General features: G+C 31.9%; 1 protein-coding gene across 6 annotated transcripts in view; it reads right to left on the minus strand.

The window, feature by feature from the left end:
- TMEM65 (transmembrane protein 65) overlaps window positions 1-24400 on the minus strand; it is an 80905-nt gene that overhangs the window by 19648 nt on the left and 36857 nt on the right. For 2 of the 6 annotated variants that reach the window (XM_035697567.2, XM_035697628.2), the window contains exons 2-7: window positions 21151-21246; window positions 19679-19723; window positions 16839-16906; window positions 12450-12504; window positions 11546-11588; window positions 9367-9472 (exon numbers count right to left, since the gene is read on the minus strand). In XM_035697567.2, the coding sequence (XP_035553460.1) occupies window positions 9367-9472; window positions 11546-11588; window positions 12450-12504; window positions 16839-16906; window positions 19679-19723; window positions 21151-21246 (413 nt within the window). Of the gene's footprint in view, window positions 1-339; window positions 3033-9366; window positions 9473-11545; window positions 11589-12449; window positions 12505-16838; window positions 16907-19678; window positions 19724-21150; window positions 21247-24400 lie in introns of those variants that run through there. The other 4 variants (XM_025450266.3, XM_025450264.3, XM_025450268.3 and 1 more) reach the window with 4 other exon arrangements.

The raw sequence follows: 24400 nt of genomic DNA on the forward strand, positions 1-24400 counted from the left end.
GATATCTCTGTGTAAAAACCCATCAGTGTGATTTATGCCAATCTCTCTAATCTTATTTTTGACACCCCATTAAAGATCAAATTGTCTCAACATAGGATCATTCTTCTCTCATAATCTGAAACAAATCTCCAGTGTGGACTTCCGGGAGGTAATAAATACTTCATTTTACTGTATCAGTGATATTGCCTCAACCCTGTAAAAAAAAAAAAAAAAAAAAAAAAAAAAAAACTACATTTATTTATTTCATTTCCCTTAGTGACGTAATAATAACCAGGGCCCTCCCTCAGAGATTAGGAAGAAAATCAAATTTTAAAAGCAAAACCACATTCCAAATTTCTTAAAAGATATTTTTTTTGTTCAATTCCTTTGTAAAAACATTGGTCACCATTTAACATACAGTGGCAACAAAATGCACCCAATTTACATGCATCAACAAGTCAATAAATCATAATACACAGACAACATGAATTTCAAATGAACAGTACTAAATAGCTCATGTTGTATTTAACTATAGTTATGGTGCCTCCAATAAAGAAATACGAGAAAAAAGATTCCAGTTTTAATCTTAAATAAGGTTATTTGTGACAGGTGCCATGAAACAATGATTTTATGAAGTCATTATCTTAAAGGGAACCACTTTTCAGAAATCACTTTGTGCAAAGCACCAATACTCACATAGGATAAGATCTTGAAAAGATGTGTACCTTATGTTAAAGACAAAAGGGCTCCATTTCTTAAAAATTAAATATCTGAATGATTCAAATTTTTATTATGCCCCCAAATTTATATATCTTTCAACCTGAAGGTTATATATGCCATGTTTTGACACCTTAAATAATTCTGCAGACATTCAGCTAAACTGAAGGGTTCTGTAGGACTGAATTACTTTCAAGAGCAAAACGTGAAAACGTGTAAAGCCCTTTCTAAGCTCACAGGCAAGGTTTCTGGATATGGGATTTAATTAACAAGAAGAAAATTTAAGCACCACAATAAAATACTTTTTAGAAAACAAAAAAGACTGGCAATATACAAGTTAGGAACAAATGCACTTAGACATTTACCCCCCCCCCCCCAAAAAAAAAAACCAAACCCTGTTTAAATAAGCACTCTATTCCTACCAGCTAAAATAATTAAAAAATTCTTTTTGGTGTATACATGGTACTATGTGGAAGATAAAAACCACAATTCTGTTTAAGAAGTCAAGTTCCATAATCCTAATTTGATCAAATGAGAGTGCTGTATTATTTGTACATAATAAGAATGTTATATACTTATTTTTATATTATATGATTTATTTTCTTCTTTTCCTTCAAAAATCTATGATTAAAGGATGGCCCTAAATTATTTTTAAGTGTAGAGAGGATAATTTACAACAAATTGCATTGTGGGAAAAAACAGCCCCTCTGAAAATAAGAGGTCAAAGTAAATATGTGCAAATAAAATTTTAAGTAACTGTAAATACAGCCATCTTAGAAGTTTCCCTTCTTTTGCATCTATCAAGCAACATAAATAATTTCAGTGGCCCAAACAGTAATTTTCAGTTTTTCTCCTCCATGATGTGTTTACTCTTACAAGTAAGAGTAATTTTTTAGCATATATAACAGGCCACATGCTAACAAATTTTAAGGGCTCATAAAATTAAAATTTATGACTCATATATAGTTGTACTATACATGTCAAATATGCAAGGCTGAAAATAAATAATTTCAACCTAGAATATTATTTAAACATCACAAGAAAAGAACAAAAAAGATTTCTCCTTACATAGCTTTTGACTACTAGACTATTCATAGCAAAAAAGCAATATCTAAAATATTTAGTCTTCACCTCAGAGTAAGTTATCCATAAATAAAACTCACTAAACGAGATGAGACATAAGGATTATGAGTATGGAGTACTCCGATTCAGTCAATTCAGATGAGACGACGCTCACCTCATCTGAGATGAGAATGGGGAAAAAGAAATCCATCCTAAACAATAGAATCTATATCTCATTAACCTTCCAAATGTCACTTCAACTTCACCACTTATATCATAAACCTTCTTGACAGTTCCCATTTTCTTTTTCTCTAAAAAAATTTTTAGCCTCTTAATTTCCAACTGTCAGGTCAAACCCCTTATTTTACTCTAACTCCACAATCCTCATTTATAAAAGACCCTAAGATAATCATTTTCTTCCCCTCAGGAGCAGAAGCTATGATGTAATGATTCAAAATTGAGAAATTGGAGATTTAAAAAAATCAATGAAAATAATACACTTACTAACATACACGGTTTTATGTAGTAGGGACACCACATAATACTTACTCTGATTAACCTCTGGCTCTTGAGACAGTGAGGTCAGAAAATTCAAATGAGTAATAGATACTTAAAATACATAAAGTGTGTGTCTATTTTGAATAGAATAAGAATTTTAAAATGACTGAAATTATATGATTGTATATGTTCAGTGTAAAATAGTACAAAATTGATGTTGCCAAATAGAGTAAAAAAAAAAAACTTTAACTTATATGAAACATCTTAAGTAATGTGGCAAAAATTTCAAAGCTGAGTTGTAATTAGAGAATAGTGACAACAGAAGATCCTTTCATGCATGCATACGCATGAAGTAACAAGTATGCAAAACCCAACTCAGTACATCAATGGCTGATACTTAAATGATATTTTGATATAAAGAAAAAGGTAAAATGTTGACTACAATTGGTGAAAAAGCATTTCAACAATTTACACAAAATGGATACTAAACATTTTGTTAAAAAGATGTCCTAAGAAAACCAAGCCACAATAAGTTAGTGTTTTCCATAATACATGCTGAATTATTTGATCCCATATCTATACACTGTTATTGTCTTAATTCCTAAATGTTGTGACAGCATATTTAGTAATTGAGGTACATCAGTTTACATCTTTTTATAAATATTCTAAGAGGGTTAATTTTTCGTTTCCAGTTTTTCATCTTCTTCACCTCCTCCAAAGAAAAGCAAAGGAAACATTCCTAGAATGCAGCCAATAGTCACCCCAACAGCTTTGCCCTAAGGAAACAAAAGAAAACATTTTTTGAAAGTTATTTTATCCCTGATAGAAGAATCCTTGCCTAAGTCTCTACAATAAACAATTTCTATGTGTTATAAAATTCAACTGTAACCGCATTTCTTTTGATCATAGTAACTTAAACATAAAAATAAGCCACATATGACAAAGGAGGCAAGAATATGCAATGGGGAAAAGACAGTCTCATAACTGCTGTCAGGAAAACTGGACAGCTACATGCAAAAGAATGAAACTGGACCACTTTCTTACACCATATACAATAATAAACTCAAAATGGATGAAAGACCTAAATGTAATAAGACCTGAAACCATAAAAACCCTAAAAGAAAACATAGGCAGTAATCTCTCAGACATCAGCCTTATAGCAACATTTTTCGGGATCTAGTCTCCTAAGGCAAGAAAAAACAAAAGCAAAAATACAGAACTGGGACTACTTCAACTAAAAAGTTTTTTGCAGAGCAAAAAATATCAACAAATGACAAAGCAATCTACTCAATGGGAGAAAATATCTACAAATGATATAACCAATAAGGGGTTAATATCCGAAATACATAAAAAACTCATACAACTTAACACTGAAAAAGAATTTGATTAAAAAATGGGCAGAGGACCTAAAATAGACATTTCTCCAAAGAAGACATACAGATGGCTAATACGAAAAGCTGCTCAATACTACTAATCAGGGAAATGCAAACCAAAACTACAAGGAGATATCACCTTACACCTGTCAGAATGACTCAAATAAAAAACACAAGAAACAAGAAGTGGAGAAAAACGAACCCTTATGCACAGCTGGCAGGAATGCAAACTGGTACAGCCACTGTGGACAACAGTATGGAGGTTCCTCAACAATTAAAAATATAACTACCACATGATCCAGTAATCACACTACCATGTGATTACAAAGAATACAAAAACACTAATTCAAAAGGATGTATGTACCCCTGTGTTTATTGCAGCATTACGTACAATAGCCAAACTATGGAAACAGCCTTAAGTGTCCACTGATAAATGAACAGATAAAGTTGTGGTGTACACACACACACACACACACACACACAAATATTATTCAGCCACAAAAAAGAATGTAACAACATGGATAGATCTAGAGGGTATCATGCTAAGTGAAGTAAGTCAGTTAGAGAAAGACAAATACCATATGATTTCACTCATATGTGGAATTTAAGAAAAAAAATAAACAAAGGGAAAGGAGAGAAACAAACCAAAAACAGACTCTTAACTATAGAGAATAAACAGATGATTACCAGAGTGGAGGTGGGTGAATAGGTGAAGAGGATTAAAAATATACTTATCTTGATGAGCACTGAGTAATAATATAAAGAATTGTTACATTACTGTATTGTACACTTGAAACTAATTTAACTTGTCTTTAAAAAGACAAGAAAAAAACAAGCATTGGTGAGGATACAGAGAAAAGGGAATCCTTGTACGCTGCTGGTGGGGAAGTAAATTGGTGTAGCCACTACGGGAAATAGAATGAAGGTTCCTCAAAACATTAAAAATGAAAATACTATATGATCCACTAATTCCATTTCTGGGTATTTACCCAAGGGAAAAAAAAAACACTAATTTGAAAAGATATATGAACCCATATTTTTAGTGTAGCATTATTTATAATAGCCAAGATACAGAAGCAATCTAAATGTCCATCAACAGATGAAGAAGATATAGTATATATGTATGTGCACACACACACATACATGTATGCAAGTATAAATGTATACATACATTTGTATATGTATACACATGTATACATGCACACACACAAACACACAGAGAGACAATGGAGTCTACTACTCAGCCATGAAAGAGAATGAAATCTTGACATTTGTGACAATGTAGATGGACCTCAAGGGTATTATGGTAAGTGAAATAAGTCAGACAGAAAAAGACAAATAACATGATTTCACTTACATGTGGAATCTAAAAAACAAAACAAATAAAAAAACAGAAATAGACTCATAGATATAGAAAACAAAGTGGTGGTTGCCAGACAGGAGGAGATGGAGGGGATGGGTGAAATAGGTGAAGGGCAGTAAGAGGTACAAATTTCCAACTGTAAAATAAGTAAGTCATGAGAAAGTAAAGTACAGCATAGGAAATATAGTAAAAAATGTAACAATTTTGTACGCTGATAAATGGTGACTATACCTATTGTGCTATTTTGTTAATATATATATAACTGTTGAATCACTAGGTTGTATACCCGAAACTAATATAATATTGTATGTCAACTACGCTTCAATAAAAAAAATAAGTTACAATAGGGTTCTAAAACAAGTAATATTTAAAGTTCAATGCAACTAGGAAAATTGCCGTGAAATAACACCAAAGAAATATTCAAGTAGAAAAACACTTCTTAGAAATTGTACATACATTTTATCATCTGAAGATAGGAAGATAGGGGGAAAAAACTCACCAAATACTCTCAATATATTTGGATTTGCTCCTTTTTGTATATATTCCTTTTTCAATATTTATCCCCAGATATAGCTAATTATATGTAGGTCTAATACTTATGTAAACATAGCTTTGTATTCTGTCTCAATTCTTCCCCCATAGCCACCTGTTCTAATAAGCCCTTTGCAAACTGTTTCATAAACTTATTATCAAACTCCTTAAATTCCACTGAATTGATGGCCTTTAATGTTTAAAGCTCTCCTTATATCATTAAAAATCATTGCTACTTTTTCGCCAGTGTGATATTACAATAAACATTTCTCTGTATAGTTCTTCCCAATGATTTGCTTAAAAATCACATAACATGAACATCTGTGCATATTCATAGTATAATGAATACCATGCTATCTATTCTAAGCAAAACTGACAGCAACTACATATATACCAATTGAAATACAGTTGATCCTCAGACAACAAAGGTTTTAACAACACAGGTATGGATCTACTTATGTGGGTTTTTACAGTTCAGTACTATAAATGTTTTTTCTCTTCCTCATGATTTTCTTAGCAACATTTTCCTTTCTCTAGCTTACTTTATTCTAAGAATACAATATGTAATCTATATAGCATACAAAATATGCGTTAATCAACTATGTATGTTATTGGTAAGGCTTCCAGTTAGCTATTAGTAGTTAAGTGTTTGAGAAGTCAAAGTTATACATGGATTTTCAACTCATGGGGGTTGATGGTGCCTCAACCCCCAGGTTGTTCAAGAGTCAACTGTATATGTATAAATATATGTAGTATATGTATATGTATATATACACACCAATTTTTTTACAACCATACCTACACTATGAACACTTTTAAATGTTTATCTTTGTAAATAATTTTTAAAATTTGAATTTCTATGATGACCATCAGGGTTAAATCTTTTCAGGTAAGTTTTAGTTCTTCATACAAACTTTACTGAGAATCTACTATGTGCCAAAGTCTGTGCTAGGTACCAGAGAAACAAAAACTAATTAGATGCAGTGTCTCTATCTTTTAGGAACTTCCAATTAGTTATAAGGAGAAAAGCAAATAAATAAAACAAATTCTATCAGACATTACAGGTGCTATGATAGCTACATAATCAACAATCTTGAATACAATGTTTTTTCTTATATATCATCCATATTTATCTATCAGACCCTTCAGGGTTTCTAATAAATTTCAAGATTAGACATTAGTGTTTTGACAACAGCTTGCATAAAAATTTTCAACTCTGTTATTTTTGGGTTTTTGGTGGTAGTGATAGTGATGGTGGTGGTGGTATGCCCATGCTTTATGTTAATAGTCAGATTTGTCATTTTCATCATGTCATTTCATTTCATCATCTCTTTTTCATCAAGCTTCAAAAAGTATCACTCTTACAGAGCTTTAATAAGCAGAAATTTTCTTCATTCCAGATGCTAAAATTTAATCCTAGATCCTTATCTTGACCTTAAACTTTATATTCATTTATATTTATTTATATACACAGAGAAAGATTTTATTTAGATTTATGACTTTCCCATATACATGAAATGTTCATTGCTTCTTCTACTTCTCACCCATTCTGTTAGAATGCTTGTTACTATTTTCCATGGAAAGCAAGGGTTTCCTCCTGCACTCACTCTAGGACTGCCAGTTAATGAGTTCCAATCCAATTATCTCAATGAGGCATAAAGTCAATAGGGCAGAGAGGGAGGAAAGAAGTGGGATATCCTTTTCCAGCTCTGTGATTCAGAACCTGAAACATCTTTCCACTGAAAAATCAGTTACCTATATATTATTATCAGGTCTTATGATAGTCTAGGCCTTACAAGTAACTACACTAGGGCTAACCCAAGAACTTGAGTACATCTGTAACACAGTTCGGAAAGAAAACATTTTCTGAATTTCAATCAGCTGAATTATAAATGAGGTTTTAAAATATAACCCATATCAACAGGAACCTGCATATTCATTTGCATTTATTCCATTATGGGTAAATTTCAGAGTTAGCTTATGCCATGAATAGATTACTGATCAGTAGCTTAAATTACTTCAGGCTATTCATTAATTGAATGTTACTGAATGTCATGTTACAAGAGTACATTCAATCCTAACATAAAAGAAGAGTCAACAACCAAGAAATAGAATCACTTCATATGCTAGCAGAAAATTTCAAAATACACACAGATACACACATTATCTATCCATCTGTTATCTATCTATCTATACACTAGCTTAGTAACTGAAGTACTTTTATAATAGGAGAAGGGAATGGACCTGCTTATAATATAGAACGAAAAAACAATGATCAATTACATGAGAAGAAAGCCAAGGAAAATCTTCTCTTGGTCCCAAATGTAGTGCTAAAATGTCAAGCCAAATTGCTAGAATGTTAGAATATCCTGATTCCTCAACATTTCTAGCAGAAATCAGACAACTAATCTCACTTAAATTTATCTATAAATTGCAGGATATGGATACATATACATGATTTTCTACACAGAAATAGGTGAGTCTAAGGTGAGGCCTGAGATTTGCATTTGTAACAAGTTTCCAGGTAGGGCTGATCTTTCTGGCCATGGCACTACACTTTGAGAATCACGGTCCTGTATAATCTCACTTTCTCCCATGATTTTAACTATCACCTTTTCAGTCAGTGTGGCCTGCAGTGACTCTCCTATTTAATCCTGCAAGCTGTCTCTATCCCAGCACTCTCAATCTCTTTTACCCTGTTCTTTCTTTTTTCTTTAATTCCTTTAACATTTGCAAACTTTTGGTACATTAAACATTTTATTTATCCAATTTTTTATGGTCTTCTCTCCACTGCTAGAGTGTAAGATCCATAGAAAAAAAGATCTTGTTTTGTTAGCCAATATATTCAAAACTCCTACATGTGTACTATGCATTTAGTAGAAAATAATGAATATTTGTTGAAAGAATAATTGATAATACTCATCATCTCTAATTCAGACCTCTCTAACTTTTAAGCCAAATGCCTACTAGGTATTACCACTTCAATGTCCTAAAGCATCTCAAATTCAACTTACTGAATCAAAAAAGATCTCATAGCCTTCCTTAACTTGTCCTTCCTCCCTTTTTCTTGACTTAATTGGTGGCACTGTAATATATCTACTTTCCTTCCTACTTAAAATTCTTCACTTAGCACTCCATCACCTAGTTATGAGGTTCAAGCTCTTTAACATAGCTTATATGGTCTTTCCTGTCTGATCTATCCTTACTTCTCCAATGCTGTTTCCTACTGCTGCTTCATCTTCAACTAGTAAGTATTATACTCCAGCAATACTTAATTTCTTGTATTTCTCTGAACATACCCTGTTTTTATCATGTCTTTCTACATGCTAGTTAATGTACTCAGAATTCTCTTGTTCACCAGTAAACATCTTATCAATAATACACAAATATGCTTAGATCCAATAAGCACCAAGAAATGTTCCCACCAAAAGACATTTCTCCCCACAAGTATGAATTCTCTTACTTGTGCTACTGTTGTATCTAGTGCATGATTCTATAACTGCATATGTCCTACAAAATTATAATTTGTTTATATGCCTTGTTCTTCACCTAAACAGTTCTCAAAAGTAACTATAATTCATATTCATTTTATGTCCTTCAGTCTCTAGTACATGGCATATATTCTTAACTGAATCATATAAAGAATATTCTAAAAATCAAATACACCTACACAAAATAAACAATAAAAAATTAACCTTCTTCTGAAAACTGCCAAAGCTTAGACAATTTTGTTAAACACGCCACTCAAATCAAGTTAGTCTCAAATTTCTCAAAGGACTGAACTATACAGTATCTTGCTCTGGCTACCTGAATTCATTATCATAAACCATTTAGAGTACTTACAAAATGTGTACTAACACGTGTTTGCCACATGTCCACTTGTTTTGGTGTAAGATCAGGAATTGACAGACCTAATCTGGAAGCCAAAGCTTCAACATAGCCTGCAAGTCTTTAAAAAAAAAAAACAGAAGGACAGAATGTAAGTTTTTAAAGAGACACACAAATGTCATTAAATAAACTAATTAGTACAAAAAGAAACCAGATAATTTTACACCTGTAACTGGCACTCTAGAAATGGAGTAAATGTTTTTAGAATTTTCATTTTTATTGTGCATAAATATATATAGCTTAAAAATATGTTATCATTAATGTATTCAATACATAAACTAATTGGCTTAGAGTAATTATTCTCTTTTATGTATGTATGTATTTATTTAGAGAGAGAGTGAGTAAGTGGGGATAGGAGAGTGGGGGGAGGTGAGAGGCCAAGGAGGAGAGAGAGAGAGAGAGAGAGAGAGTCTCAAGGAAGCTCCACACCCAGTGCAGAGCTGGACATGGGGCTCAATCTCACAACCTGAGATCATGACTTGAGCAGAACTCAAGTGTCAGATGCTTAACCAACTGAGCCACTCAGGCACCCCGCTCTTTTATTTAAAAGATTATTTCATAGTATATACAGAATTATTGCAATAAAATTGCAATTATGTACTTATTCCAAATTCAAAGCAAAGCACATTTTCATTTCATATGATATAAATTAATAACTGTCACCAAAAGCAAAAATTTCCAAAATTTATTAGATTGATATATTAATAAAAACAGCCTAGAATTTTGAAGGCAATCTCAAGTATTATCAAGTTTAACTTCCCATCATTTATTGGATACAAACTTACTTTGTGAACTACAAGGGAAAAAATTTGCCAATTAAACTATGCATATATCAGTTATAAGATGGATCCCAATATCAGATATGTTAAGTTCTACAAAAAAAAAACTATGTACCTAAGAATCAATAAAATGTAGTATTTGTTATTTAATGATATTTTTAAAGGCAGAGAAGAAATAGTTCTAAACACAAAGACTCCCAACAAAATCTTTATCTCTAATCAAAAATAACTAATGATACAAGCTAAAATTAAACGGCTTTAAAAGCTATTAAATCACTTAGTTCTATTAATTATAAAAAGCTATCACAGCAGCTATAATATTACCAATATTAACCTTAATGTTGGAAATGGGGAAACAGAATGTGTAAGGGGTGATATCATTATAGATTCATGTCAGGAATCTGAGAAATATAAAATTTCTACCCTGGCCCAGATGCAAAGAAACTTTGTGTTTTAAGAGTAGCTTTAGCCTCAAACTCCAGTACAGAAGTCTCATACACAGGGTTAGATCACTTATAAAGCTGCTTCTTCCTAGATTATAGGGCTAAGTAAACTACTAGACTCAAATCCAAATCTCAAAAATTACCACTCTCATGAACCAAGGAAGGAAGAAATAGAGCCAAAGACTGAGCAAAAGAGAGTATGTTTATCACAATAATTAATGCCAACTTAGTCTAATTTATACTTTCCAAGCTTCCTTAAGCTCAGGAGGCAGCCCAGACCATGTGCTGCGTGGAAGAGAGAATGTAAAGTGAGTAGGAGAGAAAGCTGGCCTTTTCTAGTAGGCGTCCTTGCTTTGTTTCATCATTCCTGTCACATGGAATAAAGACAGCAAAAACTGGCCAAACCCATGTATGATCTGGCCATTACTACTTTTGAAAGTTCCTTTTTTCCAGAAAACATGCCCAGTCGGGAGCCTCACATTTGAGCCATATCTCTTATCTTTGAGCTTAGTGAGAGAAGGGTAGGGTGAAACAATGATGAAGTTCTTGGTTTTAATCCTGTCTTACCTTAGAAATGTCTATAAAATACATATAAATACTTCAATAAATGAAAAATTAAACTCTGCTTAAATTACAGTCATCTTACAAAAACTTTGTGCATCTATCAATCTCCTGAGAAGATTTTAAACACAAACTCCAGGTCCTTATACCCAGAGGTATAACACAGGCATTTATATTTGATGCACACCAAAGATCTAGTACTACTGATTTACAAATATTAAATTTAAAACTTTAGTTTGAAAACATACACAATAAATGTCCCATATTTTTTATCTTTCTCAATTAAAGAATAGAGAAGAGAAAGAGTAAGTCAGTACACACATGCACAAGTGAACAGATGAATGTACCTACCCAAGTCCAGCTAAATCTGACACAAGATTTCCCAAAGCAGCAGCTAAAAAATTGAGAAATGAGTAAGTGACTTGTTACATGAAAGTCAGAAAAGTCATCCTAATATATCGCTATAACATCAACAAAGCACTGATCTGGAAGAGTAATCACAGTTTCTGAAACTACAACTATATCCAAAGTAACTCACTGGATAGCTCTGAATCTCAAGATTTTAAAATAGAACACAAGTCCTTTGGGATTATACTGTTCTATTTCTATCAAATAATAGGTTTTCTTCTGTTGTGGTAGCCAGTTTCCATTTTGGTTTCAATATCTATACAATATTTTGAATTTTATCTTTTATATTTAGGGAAATTTGGATATTTGGAAGTTAAAGTAAAGCTTTATGAATAGCTCTGAAATTCAAGAAAATCATAGAGAAGAAATATCTCTTTCATGAACTCATCTACTCACAATGCTTTCCAAACAACAAACACAACACTTGAACCATTCCTAAATTTCACCATCATGAAAAACAGATGGTAACTAGGAGAAAGACAGTAACAGAACCAAGTTAGATTTCAATCTTATATTTTCTTCTTTGGTTTTTCTACCCAACTTGAAAATAAATTAGTACAAACAAGAGTAAAAAAGTTTTGGGGTAACATTGAATTAAGAGAAAAACTGATTTTAACATAGTACAGCATTGTTACTCATTAACTAACATAAAGTACCTAAAATTTCTCAAGAAAAAAGTGCTACATATACAAAATTAAGAATTAGAAGAACAGGATTAAGGAGACAAACTAATAGACATTTCAATGAGTAAACTTATTCAAATAAATTATCCTCTAGTAAATCTAAGCTGCTAAAATATTTTATAAATATACAGAAAATGGATAATAAAATGACTATTATTAAATACCTGCCATAGTTGAAATTCCCAAAATAATTCCAATAGACATCTCAATATGGGTTCCCTGAAAAATGATTATAAAGAAATTAATCTTAAAAACTAATGCTGAAGTGACTATAAAAAATAGTAAAGTATTAAAAAACAGAGAGACTGGTTAAACCCATACATAGGTTATTGCAGCAAAATTATATATATAAAATATGCAGAAATATTCATATAATGCAGTAATGTACTTATCTATTAAATGTATGCATTTATGAGGAAACATCAATATCACTTGATTCATTAAAATTACTTTCATAAAAATAGCAAAAACATAATTACAATACAAATAGCAATATAACCCATCATTAAAAATCTAAAATTTATATTTTCCAGCCACAAAGAAAGATTCTTTAAACCTCTTGGAACACAAAAATCAACTCACCTAGTTTTAAATTCTGAATGATACATATATATTATTGTTATTTACTCTACCAAAAGAGTTTAAAAAAAAAAAAAAACAGACTCAACTAATTTCTAAGGACCCAAGAGATCAAACGTCAAAAATTATCTTTATATCAATGAGTCCTTTAACCATTAGGTAGTAAGACCATATGATTCATTTATAAGCAACAGATAGAACCTCAGTAAAAAAACAAGACTCTACTTCATTTCCACTGAATTTACTGAGAGAGTTTTATACTTTCCACATCCATCCCGTTCCTTTATAGACAAGAGAGATTCATATTTGTACTTCCATTTTAAAGAGAAGGAACTGAAATGAAGAAGGTTAAACTATTCTAATGGGTTATTACATAGAATAAAGAAGAAATCCTATGATCTACTGTGCTGAGTTCTAACGCTTGGGCAATGTTGCCTTAAGTAGATTTAATTTTCCTCCTGAAGAGTGATGCTTGAAAATTTTAAAGTAAATTTTTAAATCTCAATGATACTTACAGAGAGAGAAAAAAAAAGAACACTATCTGGTATGTAGAAATATTGCATTACTTAATTTTTTATAAAACTGAAAAGAGGCTGAGTTGAATTTTCCTCATTTTTCTCTTGCCTAGGCCTTTTGGCTCCATCCCTTTAAAACACAATTCTTGTTGGATATGGAGAGAACAGCCTGATGCATAAGTCTCCTAAGTATTTAAAATCACAAGGAAGGTTTTAAAGGAACCCCCAAAAAACAGATTTCTGAAAGAAAATGAACAGAACACACGTAAAGAGTAAAGATGTGTATCTTTATATACGGATGGGAAAAAAAAAACTCACAAAAAACTGGAGCTAATATAGAAAAAAGGCACCTGACAGGTACAGTACATAAAAAATAAATATAGCTTCTTTAGCAGCAATGAATCATTAGGCATGCCCTAAGAAAAATCTGTTTGCAATACATGTATTTAAAAAGTGTTTAAGTGCTTAATCACTTAGTTGTATTTAAGAAACCTGAAGGACCTTCTAACAACAAAAAAAGCTTCAAACAAAGTCAAAGACAGATTGAGGACAATAGACTACTAGTCTTTACTTTTCCCCATAGTTACATCAAATTCTGTTATACATCTAATACTAGTTATCTTAAAATTACATCTGGTTCATCACCTGAATACAATTAAACTACTCTAGAATTCTAATGATTTCTATTCTAATTAAATTGTAAAAACGTAATCCAAAAAAAAAAAAAAAACCCACCAAAATATGTTATAAAAAGCAATACCAGTAATGCAAAAAGAGAATATAAAGCTATGAAACCAAAGGCTGAGTATGAACAGCAGCCAACAATAAAGGTCAATCTATTACAGGAAGTTACATAGGAATTTGTTTTGATGACTACAACTAGGATGGCAACCAAAAGAATACAACAGGAAAGAGGAAAACATCAAATGTCAATGACATGATAGAAAAGAAGAATCAAATATTTCCTTAACCTACTATCTTAAAACAGTCAATCTGTCCCACAATGTTAGAAGGCAATCAGTGTTTTTAAAAAATTAAAAGGTGAAAAACATTCTTAAGATAATGATGACTATTTCCCTATTCACAGATTCTAGAATTATATTATTTAGGTATTTTAGTTTCAGCAGCCTATTTATTATAAAACTCTTTGGGAAATTTCACTGTTCCTGAACTAGTTTGCAATGATCACTGAATAACAAATTTCCCACACAAACTGCTCTTCATCAGGTACTGAAGCCAGTGATTTAAACATTTCTTTCAATATTATATGAGTAAAAACTAGTATATGTCCCTGAAACTGAATTTCAGTGTAAACTTCAAGAACACATATTAATTACTAACTTGGAGTCAAGTATCTCAGACCTGGAAAAATAGCTCACTCTCAGTTATACTAACAATGAGACACAGGCCCAAGTAACAGAAAACAGTAAACAACATAATAATTTGACTCTAGAGTGTGGGTGTTTCACTGTGTTGGTAGCTGTATTTAGATGCAGATTATCTGTTACTTTAGATATTTATTTCAAAGAAATAACACAATGTGAACATTTTATTCAGGGTCTATGAAGCTACCCAGTTTCCCTATTCTGAACTCTCTTCAAAATCTCTGTTCACTTTTTTTTTAAAGACCCTATTTTATTTATGAGAGATAGAGAGAGAGAGAGGTAGAGAGAGAAGTAGGCTCATCACAGGGAGCCCAATGTGGGACTCGATCCTGGATCCCGAGATCACGCCCTGAGCCAAAGACAGATGCTCAAACGCCAAGCCACCCAGGTGTCCTATCTATGCACCTTTCTTTATACAAATATATCATCTCAATACTTCCTTGTAGAAAGGATAGTCTTTCAGTATTTGACTATCCAAGGTCTGCCCTACTGAGGTGGAAAAAAATAAATATGAAGGTAGTAGTGTAGATACTAGCTCTCAATTAAGAGAAACTGAAATATTGAGTTGTGTAAAACCGAAAGATAGATTTGTCACAGAGAAACTAAGAACACATCAAGAACTATAGCTTATAAATCCATAATAGTGATGTTTTCATTATAATTAGATATGACTTATTATTTATTAAATAATCTAACCAAATTTTAGTAATTTCACTGAAAGCAGTGTGGTTCTAAGTTGCTGAATATTCAAATATATTTTCTCAAATTCACAGATATATAAATTTGCCAATTTAATACTTATATATATATATATTAGGAAAATGTCATAATCAGTCAAAAAAACTAGCGTTCTGAAATTATATCTTAGAGGCTCTTGCCAGGATGCTTTGCTAAAGAACTATGCAGTGGGTGCTCTCACTTTCAAGTTGTGTGCATGCTAGGGCACCTTCTGTGACTATTTAGGCAGCAGGATACATTCTTATTGTGTGAACATAGGTGAATAGCCAGACTTTCTGGATATCTGAGCACCATTAATCTGGACATAAGATGAGACTATATAACAGCAAAAAAAAAAAATTCATTTTAGATATTCTTTTAAGAATTTGAGATATTCTTTAAGCAAATTTTATAATCTACACAATGTAAATCATACCTTTAATCCCTGTTTTGAAACCAAATATTCTATTTATGTCCATCTGTAGTACATGTGACCTCCAAAACACCAAAAAAAAAAAAAAAAAAAAAAAAAAAACCACCCAAACCTTGCAGCTCTCATATGTATTTTTCTCACATTCAATAATCCTAAAATCATTTTTTTTAACAGTCTCTTACACAACAGCTACCATTTACCTCATTTTTTCAAGTTAGAGTCAGTGAAAAGAAGTGGATAAAGCACTGGGCAGTTTTAGAAGACTTGCATTTTAATACATGGACTCATCTCTGGCTTTAGAAATTGAACCAATATTGGTATTCATTAACAAAAGGTGCCACTCAATGGTAGGAAAGGTAAATAAGCCTTCTCTGAGACTAAACACTTTTAAGGAACACACTTACATTAAAATGACTACAGCAAAGGGGATTTTTTTTTTTAACACTACAATGGAACAACGACAGAAAGGAGATACACTCAGTGTTCTCAACTAAAACTTAAAATATCTTTCTATTAAATGGATAGACTATATCAAAACACCCTTTAAAACATTTCTGCATGGAAAAACTAAACAAGGACTACCAAATAACATATATGTGATGAGAACTGTCAATAAAATTAAAGATCAGAAAACTTATATACTTTTTCCTTTAATAAGAATGTTGAAACTAGAGAATAATATAGACCTAATAAATATGTGTTTATTACTGTCAATGCTTTACCAAAAGTCTTAATGATTAATATATACAATGCCTTAAAACTGAATGATAGTCTGATTAACATGAAATATAATTAAAAAATAGCCTTGTTCATTATGATGTTAATTAAAATTTTATAGCTAGGATATATAAATTATTAGGAAAATTTAGACCACATTACTTTCTTTATTAACCCAAAATAGAAGGGGTGAAAGAAAGAACTTACTGCAACAATCATAATTGCATTATCCAAAAAGCCAAACCCTATGAAAGGTATCGCATTGTGGATGAATACTGAAAAACATCAAAAACAGAAAATATATTTTAAGATTTCTGTAACTTCAAATAAGAAAATAGACCATATGATTAGTCTCCTAAACAGATCTGACAACTTTTGAAATTTGCTTTCCATTTCCCATAGCCAAACGATTCTGCTCCTGCTGTAAGTTAAACTACTTCCTAGAAGCTACACTGGGGACACAAAACAAAATTAAAAAACATGTAACATGTAAAAATAACTGTGTTAGACTTCTGACTTGTTTTCTTACTAGCTACACATACAAAGTACATACAGTTAACAGGAGAACAAATAAGTAAATACATATTACAAGTACCATGTTTTTCCTGTTTATTGCTATTGATATCAAACTGTTTCTTATACCTAAAGACTAATATCATAAAATTAATCTCCATATTAGAAATAATTTTAAAACACTCTGAATCAAATTTCAGGGAAGCTACTGGTCACTTTTACTCACTAATCAATTTCTGGACAAATGTGAGAAAAATATAATTACTCATCTATATTAGCCATATATATGCGGCTTTTCCTCCCCTCATAACATCAGTATTCCTGAAAGCTTTCACAAACTATTTAATTTAAATAAAAATGGAATTTGGCTTCTTACTAACAAAGGCACATCTTACCTTATCTATCTAATACAGAATCTGAATGACCTGACATAACAGAAGTGTAACTAGGAAGAACTAATACCTATATGCTTTTTATACATTCATTCTCATCTTTTTCATATTTGCATCTTCAGCACATTGCAGAATGCCTAGTGCATAGCAGATACTCAATGAACATTAGTTAATTAAGTTGAGGACCACTAACCTGGAAAGGAAGAGAATTCCATATTAAGAGAACTGAAGGCAGACTGTGAAACAGATTAAAAGCTGGGATAGTTAAAAGACTTTATTCTAATTCATCTATAAAATTGCCAAGATAGAGCCAACATCAATTCAACTGATGACTTTTTAAAATAAACATCAAAGTTGTGAGTTTTATAACATATCCAAAAACTAGTCCCTTAAACGAATTAGCTGTATGTATTCAGTGACATTAGAGTGTCTTTCCTTTTAATGCATTAAGTCCACAGAAAGTATAATTAAAATATAATCCAGAAGTTATGGAAGTGTGACATTACTATCATGAGTTCTGCACTAATCCAGGGAAGGCTAATAAGTAGTAAACAAAACAAAATGAAAAACGCTTCTACCCAAAACCACTATTGAAGACTAAGATCACAGGAAAAAGGTATATATATCCTAGATCATTTCATGTCTTCTTGCTATCAAGAGAGAATGTTCAAGATAAAAAGTAGCATCTTTTTAATTATAAAGAATATTATTTTTAACAGTATTATTTTAAAAGCTATTAAAGATGGTAAAAACCAAATAGTACATTAATGAAATGGGATTTTTCAATTAGAGAATCCAGCCTTAGTTCTTTGATTTTAGCTAAGTCTAGCTGCTTAACTACTAGACATTCAAAATTTTATTATAAGCAACTTTGAAGTATAAAATATATCATGTTTTTATGCTTAGACCAAAATAAGTGTGTCTATAAATAAAAATGTATTGTCATTACAAAGGAAAAAGTATAATTTTCGAATTGTTACATAAACATGTACTAGACACTCCAGTGGGCATGAGATACAAAGATATGTAAGAGTTGGGTTACCAACGCTCAAGAAGTTTGGGTATGATAACATATTATATCAATAGTTAATTTCAATATAACAAAAAAACTGATAATAGTATTATACAGTGCTATGGACATGAATTTGCATGAACCTAGGCTAGGTGGATCAGGAAAAACTGCCAGGGGAAGAAAAGTTGTAAAAGAATTCTTAAATGTTTTCGTATTTAGGAAAGTAACTTCTTCCTAATATAAATTATATTCTACCTCTGAGAGAAAAAAGAATGGCTAATTAATAAGCTTTTAAAAATTATATAGCTTGCTCTCCAGTATGTAATGACCTCCTATTAAATTTGTGATTTCTCCAATTTCCTTTGGGAAATACTACTCTGTAAAAGCAAATCACATCTAATATTTAGCATTCACTTACAACCTACTCAAATTCACTGTACCGTTAAAATATTCTCTTCTTTTACTGTCTTTATAAGATCCCAAACTGCTTTACATTATGCCAGTATTAGCCTTGACTATTTATTCCCATCATAATCAAGTAAAGAAAGTACATCAGTACCATTATAAGCTTCTTCTTCCTGGTGGTCTTAAATGAACTTAACTTTCTTCATCATCATAAACAGCAAGCTGTAAGTATTTTCTCTATCAGAGAACAGTTCTTATGTAGCCCTGAGCCCAGACTTTCTAGTTCTGAAATTACCCAATTAAATCCAAACTAAACATAACCATTTTTTCTGGGAATTTAGAAAATCCTACCATTAATATAATTTTATTTCTGGATGATAACAACAGTTTAAGAATGATTGATACTGCTAACAATATTAGAAATTCCATTAGGGTAGAATGGGGTAACTGGGTGACGGGCACTGAGGAGGGCACTTGATGGAATGAGCACTGGGTGTTATACTATATGTTGGCAAATCAAACTTCAAAAAAAATAATAAAGCAGGTAATTTACTGAAAAAATATTGTATCTTAAATCAAGTTTATAAACTTTGTTTCAGCATGAGATAACCCATATACCTGAAAAAATTAAATTTACTGACTCTTCTATACTAACAGTAAATTATATAGTTATTTCAAATCTAAAAGATAGATGCACAAATATTTAACAATTATAGAACCATTACCATATCTCAGCTGTCCTGGGGTGGGTGGTGGAGCTTCCAATTTTTCTAAAGGGGAAAAAAAGGGTTTAGGTCAAGAATTAGTTACTATAGCATGCTTTCTTTTTCGCTACAATAAAGAAAATACCAGCAGATTTACAAAGTGGGAGAATATCAAAGTTTATTCACAAATTTTTGTAGGTTAATAGGTCAAAATAATAATACTTGGTATGGGTTAAATTACAAGGCTAGAAAATAAAACTGAACTTTAGTTACATGGAACCTATAACCTATACCCCTGAGTAATCATTAGTTTTTCATTTTTGTGTTTTTTAAGCCCTTGCATCTATGTAATGAGCCTGTTTACATTAATTACAGTAAAAAAATAACCTTTGAAATATAGCTACCCTTATTTAAGATGCAATGATAGATGACTTAAGTAATATATATACAAACAGAAAAAAGCAGAAAAAAGAATATTCAGATAGACCTAAATATCCTTTAAAAAAATAGAAAATAACATTTTCAAAGCAATGTATTACAACAGTGACTTCACTGGATGGTGTTATGTTCCTTAATCTCCCCTGATAATATACTGAATATTTTGAGTCTTGAAACCTATATACTATTGGATAATATAACATATTCTATACAATAACATGACCAAAAAAAGTAGGATGCTATTTAAAATCACAAATAACAATAAATTATAATATATAGCATAATAAACACACATAGTCTTCCCAAGTATAAACCAAAGTGTCTTTAAGTGCCATCATTAAATCTAAAAATTAACAATTATTATAAAGAAGCAATGTATCTAATCTCATAACAATAACCATCTCACCATTTGTATAAGCACAACAGTAAGCGATGGTTAAATGGCAGAGAACGTACTTTCTTTATCCTCATCCAGTCCAAAAGAATTAACTGACAGTCTATGGAAAAGAACCCACACCTCAGGTCACATTATTCTAAAGACTTAGTACAACCAGACTGTCCAAGGAAACACGTACAAACTGGATATATACTTTCTAAAATACTTATTTTATAATCTATGACAACATAAAAACTGAAGGATTTAGTTTTAGGAAAGTAAAAAACAAATCTCCACTGATAAGCTATATAAAAAAGAAGTAGCATCCATATTTGTGAATGGCATTTTACTGAAAACACATATAGTACCAAAATGATTTTACAATAACAAGTACACTAATACCCTAAGTTCAATTTTCATATTATTCAGAAAGTTCTAAGAATTCAAGTTTGTTATGTTTTCCCCTTTTTTAGAAGAGTTGTGAAATGAAGATATATTAATCTTGGCAGAATTTCACATCTTATTAAAATATATTCTCTATTTATTGACTAACACCATTACCTCAAGATCTATTTTGAAAGCATGCAAATGGTTTTCCAAATTTTAACAAGGAATATAGGATACCACTGTAGTCCACAGAGTTTTCTGGTGAAGTAAACATGCAAAAGTGGTTACATACCAGAACTATTTGCTAGTTGCATTACTCTCATCATCACTACAGTTCTGACACTGTGAGGAGAAGTCCTTGTCAGTTGACTGGAACATCTTGAAATACCTAAAAATTCAACAAGCAGGACCTTCCCAATAGAATGAGAATATAGAGAGTCCTTGCTTTTACGTCTTCAAATTCCCTACATATTCATAATGAGCAAAATACTTTAAATATTTTACAACTCTTATGAAGAAAGGATAAGAGTTAGGCAAATGTATAAGGTGCAGCAAAAACAACCAAATATATAATTAACATTCCTAATCTTCCTTTCATATTACCCATAAGGATTAAAAAATTAAAACTAATGAAAAAATGAATTTTTTAAAGACTGAGAAAGAAATATAAAGGAAACAGAGCAGGGAGGAAAATCATTGGCACAGAGACTAAAGTAAAATCAAAGCAGAGATTCTGCCTCCTGCTTCACAAAGAGCCTATTGAGTAGCAAGAGGAAACATGAACATTTCCTAGAAAGTGGAAATTATACTGGAAATTATCCATAAAAATTTTTTAAATCATAAATTGATAATTTTGAGGACTTTGACACTGTAAATTACTTTCTTTACTTTGTTAACTGAATCAAAACTATATCAGAAGTGAAAAACACTGGATGTACTATATACAACAGAACTCAGTCTTGGAAATAAACCCCCACAATCTATGCAGGTTTTAAAAATCTATGCAAAGTTTTCTTTTGAATATGGTAAACTATCTATACTTACACTGGAAATGTTTCATTAAGACGACTTTGGAGTTAGAAAAACTAGTTCTTTTCAATTTCTCTGTGTGTGTGTGTGTGTGTGTACATCACACTTCTTTTTCTACCTTAAAAAAATAATAAAACCATTAAGATTGTACTTCACACATTTTCCAATGATTTTAACTTTAAAAATTCTGGTTCTACTTCTACTATTGGCTTAGAAACCTCCTACAACACCAGTTCTCCTGCACAGGGGAACTATAAACAATATACAAATATATTACAAATAAGTAACTACCTAAATGCACTAGAAAATGACTAAAAACAGGTTGATTCTGGAAAGGAATCAACACTTAGAAAAAGGAATGGAACTAAGTGAGATACCTGCTTACTGCAGCTTTTGGCCTGAGGGCAGACCTCAACTCACAATATATAGGGCAACTAAAACTCAGACAAAAAAATTTTCAGTCTTTCTGGGCTGAAGAAGCAGTGGACAGGGTACAAAATAACCAAAGCCACTGGAAAGTGAAAGGGGAGTCCTGGAAAGGATAGAGTTAGAAAGGACGAGCCCTAAATTCTGTATATACAGAATACAGTTCAAATATATGGCTGACCTGTGAACCACACATTTGAGTAAAAAACAAAACAAAATGCCAACTAAGAATAAAATAATTGAAGATTTGAGTTACACACCAAGAAAGAGTTTGCAGTATGAGCCTAACCATCAACTGCCTGCTCAAACAAGTAAAAACAAAAAACTGATATTTTTTAGAAGAATAAAACACAATCCCGAGTCTCTACAACATAACTGCAGCAGTGACTAAGATATAATCCAAAATTATTTCACAAAGAAACAAGAAAACATGACCGACCCATTTTCAGGAGAAAAAACAACAGACAGAGATTAATTCTGAAGTGACTCAAATGTTACAAGGAGCACACAAGGACTTTAAAGTAGCAATTAAAATTATATTCAAAAACATAAATGAAAACATAGTCAAATAAAAACCATAAAAAAAGAACCAACTCAAGTCCTAGAACTAGAAAATAATTATCTGAAATTTTTAAATTAATTGGATGGGCTTAAAAGCAGAATGGAAGTTATAAAACAAAGAGTAAACCTGATGATAGATGAATAAAAACCCAATCTGAAGAAGAGAAAATAAAAGGATCAAGAGATAATGAATCACCACAGTAACTTCTTGCAAGATACATCCACGAAAGCAAAAGAAACAAAAGCAAAAATGAACTATTGGGACTTCATCAAGATAAGAAGCTTCTGCACAGCAAAGGATACAGTCAACAAAACTAAAAGAAAACCTACAGAATGGGAGAAGATATTTGCAAATGACGTTTCAGATAAAGGGCTAGTTTCCAAGATCTATAAAGAACTTATTAAACTCAACACCAAAGAAACAAGCAATCCAATCATGAAATGGGCAAAAGACATGAACAGAAATCTCACAGACGAAGACATAGACATGGCCAACAAGCACATGAGAAAATGCTCTGCATCACTTGCCATCAGGGAAATACAAATCAAAACCACAATGAGACACCACCACCTCACACCAGTGAGAATGGGGAAAATTAACAAGGCAGGAAACAACAAATTTTGGAGAGGATGTTAAGAAAGGGGAACCCTCTTACACTGTTGGTGGGAATGTGAACTGGTGCAGACACTCTGGAAAACTGTGTGGAGGTTCCTCAAACAGTTAAAAATAGATCTGCCCTACGACCCAGCAATTGCACTTTTGGGGATTTACCCCAAAGATACAGATGCAACGAAACGCCGGGACACCTGCACCCCGATGTTTATAGCGGCAATGTCCACAATAGCCAAACTGTGGAAGGAGCCTCGGTGTCCATCGAAAGATGAATGGATAAAGAAGATGTGGTTTATGTATACAATAGAATATTAATTACTCAGCCATTAGAAACGACAAATACCCACCATTTGCTTCGACCTGGATGGAACTGGAGGAGGGTATTATGCTGAGTGAAATAAATCAATTGGAGAAGGACAAACATTATATGGTCTCATTCATTCTGGGGAATATAAAAAATAATGAAAGGGAATAAAGGGGAAAGGAGAAAAAATAAGTGGGAAATATCAGAAAGGGAGACAGAACATGAAAGATTCCTAACTCTGGGAAACGAACTAGGGGTGGTGGAAGGGGAGGTGGGTGGGGGGTGGGGGTAACTGGGTGGCAGGCACTGAGGTGGGCACTTGACGGGATTGAGCACTGGGTGTTATTCTGTATGTTGACAAATTGAACACCAATAAAAAATAAATTTATTAAAAAAAAAAGAAATAATGAATCAGTCTCAGAGACCTCTGGCTAAATCAGAAAGTCAATACATGTATAACTGGCATTCCAGAAATTGAGAAGAAAAAAGGACCAAAAAAATATTTGAATAAATAACAGGTACTAATAATTTCCCAAACGTGGTGGAAGACAAAATTTCAAAAGATTCAAGAAAGTTCAGTGAATCCTTAATAGAATAAACATGAAGAAA

The sequence above is a fragment of the Canis lupus genome, chromosome 13, assembly GCF_003254725.2.
Source record: "Canis lupus dingo isolate Sandy chromosome 13, ASM325472v2, whole genome shotgun sequence".
In the NCBI taxonomy this organism is placed as follows: domain Eukaryota; kingdom Metazoa; phylum Chordata; class Mammalia; order Carnivora; family Canidae; genus Canis; species Canis lupus.